The 12676-nt window shown below is 41.6% G+C and overlaps 1 protein-coding gene across 1 annotated transcript; it reads right to left on the reverse strand.

Moving 5' to 3' along the window:
* Positions 1-219: 219 nt before the first annotated feature.
* LOC113460922 (alpha/beta hydrolase domain-containing protein 17C) lies at positions 220-12362 on the reverse strand. Its single transcript, XM_026804668.2, has 5 exons — positions 11326-12362; positions 3189-3225; positions 1881-2117; positions 1744-1791; positions 220-806 (listed from the first exon to the last, which is right to left on the reverse strand). The coding sequence occupies exons 1-5, from the start codon at positions 11628-11630 to the stop codon at positions 411-413; spliced, it is 1023 nt and encodes a 340-aa protein (XP_026660469.2). The 5' UTR covers positions 11631-12362; the 3' UTR covers positions 220-410.
* Positions 12363-12676: the final 314 nt, after the last annotated feature.

The raw sequence follows: 12676 nt of genomic DNA on the forward strand, positions 1-12676 counted from the left end.
GAAATAAACAAAGTACAAATAAAGGATATAACAACATAAGGGGACAGAGGATTATACTAGTGCTGATATCTACTATTCATCGCAAGTGCTTTTTTCCCCTTGATTACCATAGCATAATTTACCAAGCACTTGCCACATGCCAAATGTATGCAAATTACATTGATAGCACCAAGTGGTCACTTCATTTTTTGTGGCATCAAGATCCCAATTAGCAGCATCTGGAAACAAATCCCAAGCATTACGCAGTACAAATCAAATAATATTTTAACAAAGGCATGGAGAACTGCAACTCAGAGTCAAATAAACAACTAGATGTGTTCTATCCTCTTGGACAACATAAGCTTGATCACTTGTTGCATTACACTGGAAGGGGTTAGATATGTAAGCAAGTTTCTATACAGACTCCAATATCACTGCCCATCTCCACCGCAGCACAGGCTGCAGAAGTACACTGACCCCTTGCAGCATCGCAAATTTAGACATCCTGTTTGCGAACAGCCTGAGCAAGTAGGCTTCTGGATTCTAATTGGGCAGCAGCAGTTAGTAGTGAAAGTAGTGGTTGTGGAGGAGCACACCTTAGAAGATTTTCTAGGGAGTCGGAGGCTCTGTCGGATCTTTTTGAGCCGGGTTGCAGTGGTGATGCTCTCCATTTCCTTGATAAACTTGCATAGATGGTGAATGTAGTCCGGGTACAGCTCCAGATTGCAGTGACCACCTCCTTTGATCCACAAGGGCTCGTACGGATCCCTAGCTAGTTTCCATAGCCCATTGCCATGAAGCCAATTCACTACATCATCCTCGGTTCCCTAATCAGATACCATTCCCACAGTTTGAACAAGTTAGTCAAGCTCGGAAAAATTTCTTGCCTTTATTCTTCTAGACAATCTAGCTTCTCATAAAAAAGCATAACAAAGTTCGAGCAGGAGCTGTTGCGTCAATGTTCTATTTTAACAGTAAATGATGAACCTACTAGATCTAAGTTACCAAACTGCTTGCTGTGGGACTCCTACTCTGGGCACTGTTCTATCAAATTGCGGCTTACAAAATAACTCCATACCGGCCCAAAGATTTTTCTACTAAGTTGTAACTAACTTACAAAAGAAGCTTGTACTCTATTCATATCATAGAGACAATAGCTTGAGATGAAGATAGATTAAGGTTTTAGGAGCACAGTTCAGCAAGCTGGTGACTCCATACTCCACTTTCAGGCATTGATCCTGAAACTTGCGACTGAGAAAGGGCAACATCAACCTAGGTCTGTCGGAAACTCTTTGAGAAGCCTAGAACTTGCATCCAACCAACGAAGCTTTAAAAGAGGCTACAGGGCAAGGCTGTACTATTTATGCAAGGGAAGGAATAAGTTCTTTCTTATAGTGGTGTTTTTCGGTGGTTTTCTCCATCAGGTTTTCTATCAGGTTAATTATTGCAGTCATCTCTTCTCTAACAGAGGTGTCTGCCTTATCATCATGTATTGGAATACTGCATCAATTAGGACTTCAAGGTGGTAACTAGTTGTTTTAATTGCTAATAAGTCATGGGTTGTTGTCATTTGTTGTTTTACCTTATCAACTACAAACACAAGTCAATTCTAAATTCTGAATATTTTAATAAATCATGTGCCTAAGGATTCAAATGTGACAGAAAAATCACACAGTGAGCTTCAAATTTCATTTCAATATATAGATGATATGTCAACACAAGCAAATGATATCCAAATGGCATAAATCTTGAAGGACGACTTACATGAATCACAAGAACCGGGCACTTCACCTTTTTAATTTTGTTAATGTTCTGCATAAGCAAGTAGACCAATATTAGCTTAAATTACCAACTGATACACAAGCCAGTAAGAAAGACAACCCTCAACCTATGAGACTTACTTTATATATGTCAAAGCAGAAATTGAAGTTCACATGGCAGACCACACGTAGGCCTGACAATATAGCACTGTGAAGCACTACACCGCGCAATCTTGGCAAGCGAGCTGCCAAGTGCAGTGTGGGACCGCTACCAACAGACTGCCCATATAAGATCAAGTCTTCCTGACCGACTCCATATTCAGTTTCCAGGCATCGGTATACAGCCTCAATATCTGCATAAGTGTTGTATTCGCTTGGCTAGACACCACAAACAGAAAACTTAGTTGGTCACTTCATCCGACATGTAGACTTTTCAACATAAGACTAAAAATAAAGGTAACATTTGCGTGCTGCGAGCCCAGTGACATTTACACCAACCAGATGGCATTAACTTGCAGGTTGTTAATAGACCCACTTGTTATTTGAATTGTGTGAGAAGGCTTATTTTACATGTTGAGGAATGTTTCTTTAGTAAAAAAAGGATCCACATTTTGAAAGATGCCTCTGAAGAAATAATTAATATTCAGTCGTGTACGTTACTGCTTGTTAGAGAGGTGCTGATCAAGAAAATATTAATGCATTTTGCTTCAACATAGTGCTACAGAAATGCAAAGACAGAGCTAGAGAAGGTAATAGAGCAACAGCCCAAGTAGCAGTGTTGGAGTTGTTGGATTTGTCATCAACCCATACTAATATTCATCACAAAGGACATCCTAATAAACATATATTCAGTCGTGTACGCTACTGCTTGTTAGAGAGGTGTTGATCAACAAAATATTAATTCATGTTGCTTCAACATAGTGCTACAGAAATGCAAAGACAAAGCTAGATAAGGTAATAGAGCAACAGCCCAAGTAGCAGCATTGGAGTTGCCGGATTTGTCATCAAACCATACTAATATTCATCACAAAGGACATCCTAATAAACATACGATGCTTAATTTTTCTTTGCTTGTCTAAATTAGGCACAATTATCATGTTGAACCTGAATTACCTTTTCACTTTTGCACTTTTATTTTGTATAACACTCACGATATGTATACATGATTGTATATATGGCCTTATCTGCAATATCAGCCGACTGTTTAGCGATTAAATCCAACATTTGTGCTGATGTTTGACATAGATTTCTAGCAGCACTCATGCAATTTTGTTGAAAGTTTAGGTAGAATAATTTCAAAAGAGCTTATGGTATTATCAGAGGTTTCTGCAAACTCGATAAAAATATACACCTCACAGTTAATAGTTAATACCATTTAAGTTACAACCAGTGTGCAACCATATTCTCAAAAAAAGAAGAGATATTAATAAGTACAAGCAAACAGCCTACCTTACCAGTTGAGGCTCCATAACCAGAGTAGTCGTATCTGCAAATTTAAAGATATAAGCATTAACTTCATTAGAATGATAGAAGCAAATGCAATTGTTGTGTGCACACACATGCACATGTGTGCATGTCTTTGTGTGTTTCTCTGCATGTGCGCATGAGAGGGGGAGAGACAGAGAGGAGGGAGGATTGTTGGAGGGATGTTAGGATGAGTATGGGGAAAATCAAAAAACATAAATAAGTTTTTTTGATGAAAAATAAATAAGTTAAATAACAAAAATATAATGTCTTTGAAGGATGGTGAAATAAATAGAACATAGATCAGATAAAAAAGATTAACTAGTCGACACTCAAAATAAAAATTTTAAAGCAACATGAAAAAAAAGTAGAAAACACATCAAACCATGAAAAGATGTTAAAAAATTGTCATTAAATTCCTCTGAACCATCAATATATATTCCTTTTTTTTCTTAAATTGCATAAGGGCTTTTCCTGATACAATTATGAAGTACAAGAAAAAGCATTAGTTCAATTTTTTATGTAAATTTAACAAAATTTGCTAATGAATTCATTGTTCAAACCATAGTATGCCATATAGTACCAAACTGAGCGGTACAAGGCGTGCCATACTGAACCGAATGGTATGGGGCGTATCACACCATATCGGATGGTACGGAGCATACGTACCATACTGGTTTGGTACCGATACATGGTACGGAAGGCGTACCAACATTCAGTATGCCGAATTGGCCACATACCAGGCATACCAACATAGTTATCGGATGGCACCGGTTTGGAGCCCGGTATAGAGAGACATATCTTGATTTAAACTGATAACTTAAGTTTTTTTAGAATATAAAAAAAGGTTTGACAACACTTAACCCATTGTTGAACATAAATCTTCACCTTATCAACTCAAATGCCTAATTAAATAGTTTTAATAACATCAGCTTCCCATATCAACTCCCAAAAATAAATACCTACTAATAAAATAAAATTTGTCCAAGCTCCTTGACTCCTTTCATCTTATCCCTTTCTCATCCCACTATAGAATTTCAAGCACCTACCTTCCTTTGAGCACTCTCCATGCCTCTGTTTATATTTTGTAGTGCATTAAGTCATTACCTTATGACGTCATGAATGCCTACCAAGACATTCTTTGAAGCTCCTTGGACTATCCTAGTTTCCTTTCTCTCATTTCTTTCTCTTACAATGATGGAATCCTGAGGATTATCAATGTACTTTCAGCGGAATTTTAGACCATGAACACATGATATTTTCACATAAGTATGCATTCACGCAAGTTTGAGGTATTTATCCCTTCCTATAATGGTGATTCTAGAGTTCATTATTGTCTTCTTGGAAGAGATTGAGGCCATGAATGCACAAGAGCCTCCGAGAATTACCATCCCCATTTCAATCTTGTTTGGCCCTTTTCCTCGTCCCATCCGGGTCTGCCAAAGGTTTATTAGCAAATGGAAAGGTTGACAAATCAGATGGCAAGCGGTAGGTGTGTGCGTGGGCATGCAACTGGCATTAAAGCAGCCGAAAAGATGGTGATTGAAACAGAGCATACGAGAGTAGTATGGGTCCAAGTGCTTTGATCTTCAAGGACCTTCACCGCTGTCACATCCCTGTTCAAAAAAGATAGATAGGGATAAGGGTGTACCCTAAGCTATGTAGTAGAGATCTAAGTTAATTTAAACTAAGAAAGCTACTGGTAAACTAAGATAGGATAACATGCATTGATTTGGATTGTCGAAGGATCCCTTTTTAGCATTAGAACATGATATTTATAAGTGAACCTCATTAACAACCTTGATACTTGTCCTTGCTATTGTGTGGCACATCTAAGGGTTGACCCGTGACCTGACCCAACCCGACCCGACTTGACTTGTTTTGGAGGACCCGTGGGGCTGGGTCGGATCCTAAAATTGGACCCATTCTATTTTTGGGTCGAGTCTGAGTTTACTAAATTCAGACCCGACCCAACCCGACCCGCATATAAATATTAAAGTATTACTATAAATAATAAATAAATTGGCCTTTTTGCAAGTGGGGTTACCAATCCTATGGTCGCTGATCCAATCCACCCCCATCCAAACAAAAAAAGATCAAGCCCCATTGCGCACAGCACCCACCTCCATGAACACCCAGCAATATACCTCAACGCAACTACAACAGGACCCACACCGACTCCACCAATGAGTGGGCCAATAAATTCGTGGGTTAAGTGTCCCAATAGTGGGTGTGTGTTTCCTTTTAAAACAAAAAGGGCAAAACCACCCGCTCATCCATTGACCTACAGATTAGAAAACCGACTTCCTCCCTCCTTCCCTTCCATTCCCGAGCGGTGGACAGAGACATGAAAAGAGTCCCGGCCTCCGACTCTCCTCCACTGTCCGATCCATCTTAGACCCAACCCCCGATGGATTTCCACCGTCGAATCTCTTACCCGGCGACGAAGGCCCTCGCAGCAACACCGTCCCGCTATCCCAAAGCACCCACCACAACCTCGTCATCATTGTCGTCTCCGTAATCACCACCCTCTTCTTCCTCTCCCTCATCTACTACTCCGTCCTCCGCTGCCACTGGCGCCGCCGCCACCCCCTCCTTCCCCCCGCTGACGTCCCTGTCGGCTCCAGCACTGCCTCTCCCCCCTCCGATGATGACAGGGCCGCCAAGGAAGGGGAGGGGCCACACCATGTGTGGTACATCCGGACCATCGAGCTGGATGAGGCGATCATCGAGTCCATCGCCGTCGCCGAATACAAGGCTGGCGGCGGGCTCCTCGGCACCGCCGACTGCTCCGTGTGCCTCGGGGAGTTCCAGATGGGGAGCTCGTCCAGCACTCCCAAAGTGCGAATTCTTGAAGAGGCGAGGGATATGGCTGAGTGATGCACCGGACCAAACAAGTGGACCCAATTTTTTTGGGTTGGGACCGAGTTATACATAGACCCGACCCAACCCGAATGATCTGTTGAATCTACTGTAGACCCGACCCGATCCGACCCGATTTTCTATTGGGTCGGGTCTGAGTCCAAAATTAGGACTCGAACAAGAAACCGGGTCAGGTCGAGGTCACTCAGGATCCGATCCGATCCAACCCATTTGCACCCCTAGGCACATCGATCATTATTGCCAAGAGTGATAGGTAGTGCACTATCCCACTTATATCATGGAAAGTGGAAAGATAGGTGTAATTACCCCACTCCTCCCACATGAGAAGTTCGAAGATAAATATAACTATCCCATTCCTTCCATGTTATAAGTAGTGGTAAGATGGGTGACCCGATCAAGAAACCGGGTCGGGTCAGGGTCACTCAGGACCCGATCCGATCCGACACAACCCATTTGCACCCCTAGGCACATCGGTCATTATTGCCAAGAGTGGTAGGTAGTGCTACCATTCCACTTACATCATGAAAAGTGGAAAGATAGGCGTAATTACCCCACTCCTCCCACATGAGTTGTTCGAAGATAAATATAACTATCTCACTCCTTCCATGTTATAAGTAGTGGTAAGATGGGTGTCACTACCATCTTTGGACTCTACTCTACTAAGATCTTGTCATAGGCCAATAACTCTCACTCCCTTGGATCTATACCACAATCATTCAGCGTGCATCCTTGGTGTTTCAGCATACACCTCCCTTGTTGTATCGGCCTTTAGATCACAATCGATCTGGATGTGGTATAAATAATGCCCTCACATTCCATTAGTTGACGGTTAAGAGGATGATAGGATGCATCCTAACACCACATCCATCAACCTAATTTTAGACTTGGATGTCATTCAACTTGCCAATTTGAAGATTATGGAAAATTTGATAGTGGTAAGACTAAAACTTGAGCAATGGTTAGAAACTCTAAAGGATTTGGTGGAGGTGAGATCCATCGCCGTGCTTGCCTCCTAGCCCATTAGAACAGCAAATATGGCTGATTTGAAGGAGAAGGTGCCTAATGATATGGCTGACGCCCTTCGGCATATAGCTTTTATGTGCATGATTGCTAATGAAGAGGAGGTGGGTGGTTCCCCCCTAGCCCTCGAAACAAGAGTAGGCTTCATCCCAAGATGGTTGAACTATTGTCCACCATCCGCTACCACTGGAGGATGTTTGACTTTGGTAAAAGGGACCGATGTGAGTGCGATTCCACCAACATTTCTCCTAACAGCCATTTGAAGATCAAGATGGCTGAAACCTATCTTAGGCTTGAATATCAGTCTAATGTTGACCGAAGCATAGTTGATTGTCTGATCGGTCTTATCTGCTTCTGCATTTGCCTACAAAATCTCTTCCTTATTTCCTCAGTCGGTGCATCCCAAGGACTCCTCAAGATAATCTTTGGCCTCTTCCCTTTGATAGGCCGAAATTCCAAAGTCAAATTCCTCGAAGCCCTTGACATTTCTATGCAAAGATTAATAAGGCGATTCATCCACCATGAAAATGAAATCGATTTCCTCTTCCACAAGATATGTTGTAATGTACTATGGTTGAACATATCGACTCTCAACCATAGAAATAAATCTTCTAACCTGTTTCAATATGGAAGCTGAAGATACTGCATATTGCTCCAAAAATGGCTTTAGCATAGAGGCCACTTTCTCTGCAACCGTTTTATTAATTTTCTTTCACGACATGATGGCAGCTACGTAGTGCCCCACCGAGTGTGCCAAAGAACTTGTTTAGCTCTTTTCCTTGTTTCATATGGGTGTGCCAAAGAACTCAATGGTGGACAGAAAGGGTGACAAGCTAGATAGCAAAGGATAGATGTATACATGGGCATGCCACCAGCATTAGAGCAGTTGAGAAAATGGTGATCGAAGGATACAAGAGTAGCATAGGTCTAGATATCTTGAGCTTCAAAAACTTTCGCTGCCATCATACCACCATTCAAAGGATATGGATAGGGATAAGGGTGTAGCCTAAACTACGAAAAAAGTAGAGATCTAAGTTAAGTTAACACTACTCTTAAGAAAACTACTAGTAAACTAAGATAAGATAAGATTCATCGATTTGGATTGTTGGAAAAAAATTTTTATAGAGTACAATTACATTTACTTATACTAAAATAATAATAATTGCTTATTCTGATAGTTGCTACCCATGTTTGGCCTCTACTTCTGACGGCTTTGATAACCGATATCGGTTATCCTTCCACTACTTCATATTTGTTAGCATGGTTACATTACACTAACGGTCTTTTATATTTGGGAATATCTTTGAGACTTCATACACTAATGACTTTGATCTATTCCTTCTACTAACCATCTGACTTCATACACCTTATATTAGGGTTGATCATAGCTAAGTCTTGATTTTGCGGCCTGCTCATCAGCATCATTGTTGAATTCTTCCTTTTTAGCCTATACCTCCATACACAAGTAGCATTTATCATGGCCGAACTCTATCTAGCCCAACAATAGTCACATAACTTTCAATTGCCTTTACTCCATTTAACCTTGTCCATGTGGTGCTTATGCACAGCCTTCAGCTAGGTTGTTGAGATAGGGTGTAAACACCGAGCATGTCCCGTGGGGTCAAAACCTATGGATGTGTGACCATCTGTTATATGTTTGGTTTGTGCTTATAGAATTGGGCATGACACTCCACTTGCCGCACATATTAATACTTTGTTCTAATCTTGTGCCTCTCCTTCAATACTAGAGAAGCCTAGCAACAAGACCTAGGCACTCCACAAATTTTGCTCAAGGAAACTTTGAAGTTGCACCATCTCCAATGGATAAGAACAAGAGTATCCATGCTTTCTTTGCCTTCTTCATATTCTAGATATGCAAATGGTATTTCCTTCCACCTCAACCCTAAAACCTAAACCACATGTTTTCTCATTTTTGTGTTGTAGTATCTAATGGTCATCACCATCTCTAACTCATTCACAAACCCTCATAAGCAACATTGGCGGGACCATCCCGAATCGCCTAGTTTGAGGTATATTGAGCCATATCAGCGGCGAACCAGAATGGTTCTGTCCTTCACATCGAGAAACCGATGAGGAGGGGAGAGGGAGAAAGAAAGAGAGGAAAAGAGAGAGAGGTGGGGAGGGAGGGAGGAGGGAGAGAAAGGAAGGATGGTGGATGGCCAATGGAGGTCTTTTTTATTTTGAAAAAATTAAATGAAGTCGGCAAGAAGGTTGCATACTTCACTTAAATTCTTCCAAATAAAAAAGGGGGCCCCCTCAAGAACCTCTATTTTGAACGAAACAAGAAAACCGAAAGGCGGAGCCCTTCCTCTGCCCCTCCTTGGCCCTCCACCGGCCTTCGTCACCGGTCTGCCACCCTCCCTCTCCCTCCCTCCCTCTCTATGTCGGTATGGGCTTGGCATGGAACAGCCTAAGGGCAAACTAAACCATGCCACCGAGCAACCGCCATGGGCCCTGGTACCAGCACAACAATCCTTGCTCATACGTTTTAATCAATTATATACAACTTGATGATAAACTTTCAATAGAAATAACTAGTGCATTTCAACATATGGAGAGGGAGTGTGGTGGTAGCCTTAGCCATCACGATCCACTTATGGAATCATAAATAGAGCCAACATGGTTGTAGAAAGCATGATTAATTATTGGAAACTCTAGAACCACACAAATTCATGAACTTCGCGAACCAGCACACTTGAAATATACCATGTAGAAAACATTGACACTTTGTCGGGGAATTGATCCTCACCTAGGATCATAGAACATAAGCACCAAAAAGGAGAAAAACAAATTAGAGTGAAAAAGAAAATTTCCTACTGAAATAAAAAATTACAAGAAACTGAAAGAGTGGAACACCACTATTCTCAATCCTTCTCTCCAAGACCAGCATGCTGCTTACACTAACTTGGAATATCAAAGAGCCATGTCCCCTGCTTGCCCATGATGCAAAAACATTAAGAGGATATCCAGTCATACCACTGTTTACTATGTATTCCCTGTCCTTTACGGACTTGAGGATTGTTATTCCACCAACGCAGAAACTAAAGGGCTCCCTAAGGTAAAACCACACAGGAAGCTGCAAAACTCAGAGCCATGAAGCTTGGCTCCTATCCAGACACTAACATACCACTTTACTGTAACTTCTTCTAACACCCAATCAATATGGAAAATGCTACTAGATGTGGAGTCAATCTCAAACTGTTATGCTTTAAACTAAGACCCACTGTAATTCTAATAGGACAAGACTTCAGCTCGACTCTGCACCTATCTGCTGATGACATATAATAACCAATAAGCTAGTTCGGCTACTTTGCTGGAACTCAAAGCTTGAATTCCAATCTAATTCAAACTCAAACGTGGCATTGGAAACTAAATCCAATCCTATTCCAAGCGTGCAAATTCATTATAAATTGATATGGGAACCAGAATGCTGTCAGCATTGGACATGACAACAGTCATCGACATCATATGGTCACTTTAAAAAAGCAAGAGATCCCCCCCCCCCCCTTTTTCCCTATGCTGAAGACATTTCTTTGGCCAGATATTAATTTGGTAATCACAGCATAATTACCAAGTTGAGAAATTTGTGAAATTAACTCTAAGTGAAAAGGAATCAGAAACAATTTGTAGATGTGCTCTAGTGCCGGGTGCGGGAGGCACTAATGGAAATGTACATGAGAAACAAACTAGAAATCATAAAGAAACTGCAAGGAAACCCTGTTAACAGTTCCCTCATCTTTTCTTTCATATATTCAACTGCATCTAGTTTTCTCCATGTTATTATGTGCTGCACATATGCTTCCCAATATACACAGAAGTCAGATAAAATTCAATTTCGATGCAAGTTTTCGGGGCAATGTGTTTCATACTCTCTGTACTTCACTTTTTTTTTTCTTTTTTAAAAAAATTCTGCGTTTGCAACACAAAGTTCACATGATGTATTCAACATCACAAAAACCAAAGTTTAATTCAAACAAAGATTTAGTCCATGAAAAATCTGAATGAAGATATTATCATATGTTTATATCAAGAAGAAAAAACCAAAACAGACATTCTGAACTGTTATTATGTTAATGGATAAAAAAAACAATTAGATTAAAAAATTCCAACGACCTAGATGAAGTGAGGCACCAACAAGAACTGCAGAAAATTCGGAGGAAATGCTGAAACTAACTGATGAGAAACAAAATCAACTCACCCCATCAGATTAACTCTGAGGTTGACCTTGAGCTGTACAAAGAGATCATAGAGCTGCCCTAGATCAGCGGCATTGCCGTGCGAGTATAGCACCGTGAGCCGGGCATAGGGGTTCCTCAGGTAGAAGGCTACAACCTTGTTCCCACGCTTGGTGTCCAGGACCAGCACATCCAGTGAATGATCCCGTGGGATCCCGGAGGCCACCAGCCGCCCATTGTCGTCCTTCTTGACGGTGTAGGTAGGCGGCTCGGGCGGGAAGAATGCGAATTTCGCCGCCAGACTCGAAACCGAGCACCCCAGTAGCATCGAGATCGATCCAACTCATTGACAGAGAAGAATTTTCATATGAAAACAGGACTCGGCAAGGAAAATCCAGCACAAAAATTGCACCTTCTCCCCCTTACCCTTTAGCCGCGGTGACCAAAATCTAAAGCGTTTTCTTCTGATAAAGAGGTTCCAGAAATGGGATTCAAAGAGGAATTCAGTGTGAGCGTAAAGGAGCCACCTTTCTTTGGAAAACTGATGTCTTTAGGGGTTTACTAGGGTTTTAAGCAGCCAAAACGGAGAGATCAGCTCTAAAGGCTTGGAAGATGGGGAAGTTACTCTCCTATTGGGCTGGAGAAGGGAGTGATCTTGAACACTGTCTATAGTTTCTGAGGGGGACAGAGAGGACCTAAAAATGGAAAACAGAGCAGCTGGAGCAGCCTTGCTGGCATCTATCTATCCATGGCATGGATGTAGAACAGAGAGTGAAAGAGACACGACCTTGGAAGAGGGTTTTAGGGTTGGAGAAAGCGCAGATCTTCTTCCCCTCTTATCCTTCTCTTCGGGTTTAGATTTTGGATAGATAAGAAATAGTGCAGGACTCTAGTTACTTTTCCTCTCTCTCCCTCCCTCTCTCTCTCTCTCTCTCTACTGAGTTGAGCTGTGGGCCTTCTGCTTTTGAGTCTGGATTCCTGGATGTGGCTTTGGGATTCTAGAGTTTGAAGCCCTCTCTCTCTCTCTCTCTCACTCTCACTCTCTCTCTCTCTTCTCTCTGAAAAAAAAAAAAAAGGTGGTGGTGAGCCAGGAAGCTTTGCTTTCATTTAATAATCGGGCTGTATTCATTTGTTTTGTAGCTCAGAGAGAGAGAGAGAGATTGGCCCCAAAAAAAAAAAAAAAAAGGTGGTGAGCTAGAAAGTTTTGCTTTCATTTATTAATCGGGCTGTATACATTTGTTTTGTAGCTCAGAGAGAGAGAGCGATTGGCAATGCAGAAGAAAGTTGGTAGATAGCTTGTAGGGAGGATGGGTGAGAAAGACTGCAACTTTTGGACACGGCACAAGAGCTTCCGCTTCACGTGGCCACATACTC

The sequence above is a fragment of the Phoenix dactylifera genome, chromosome 17 (genome assembly GCF_009389715.1).
Source record: "Phoenix dactylifera cultivar Barhee BC4 chromosome 17, palm_55x_up_171113_PBpolish2nd_filt_p, whole genome shotgun sequence".
NCBI classification, from domain to species: Eukaryota; Viridiplantae; Streptophyta; class Magnoliopsida; order Arecales; family Arecaceae; genus Phoenix; species Phoenix dactylifera.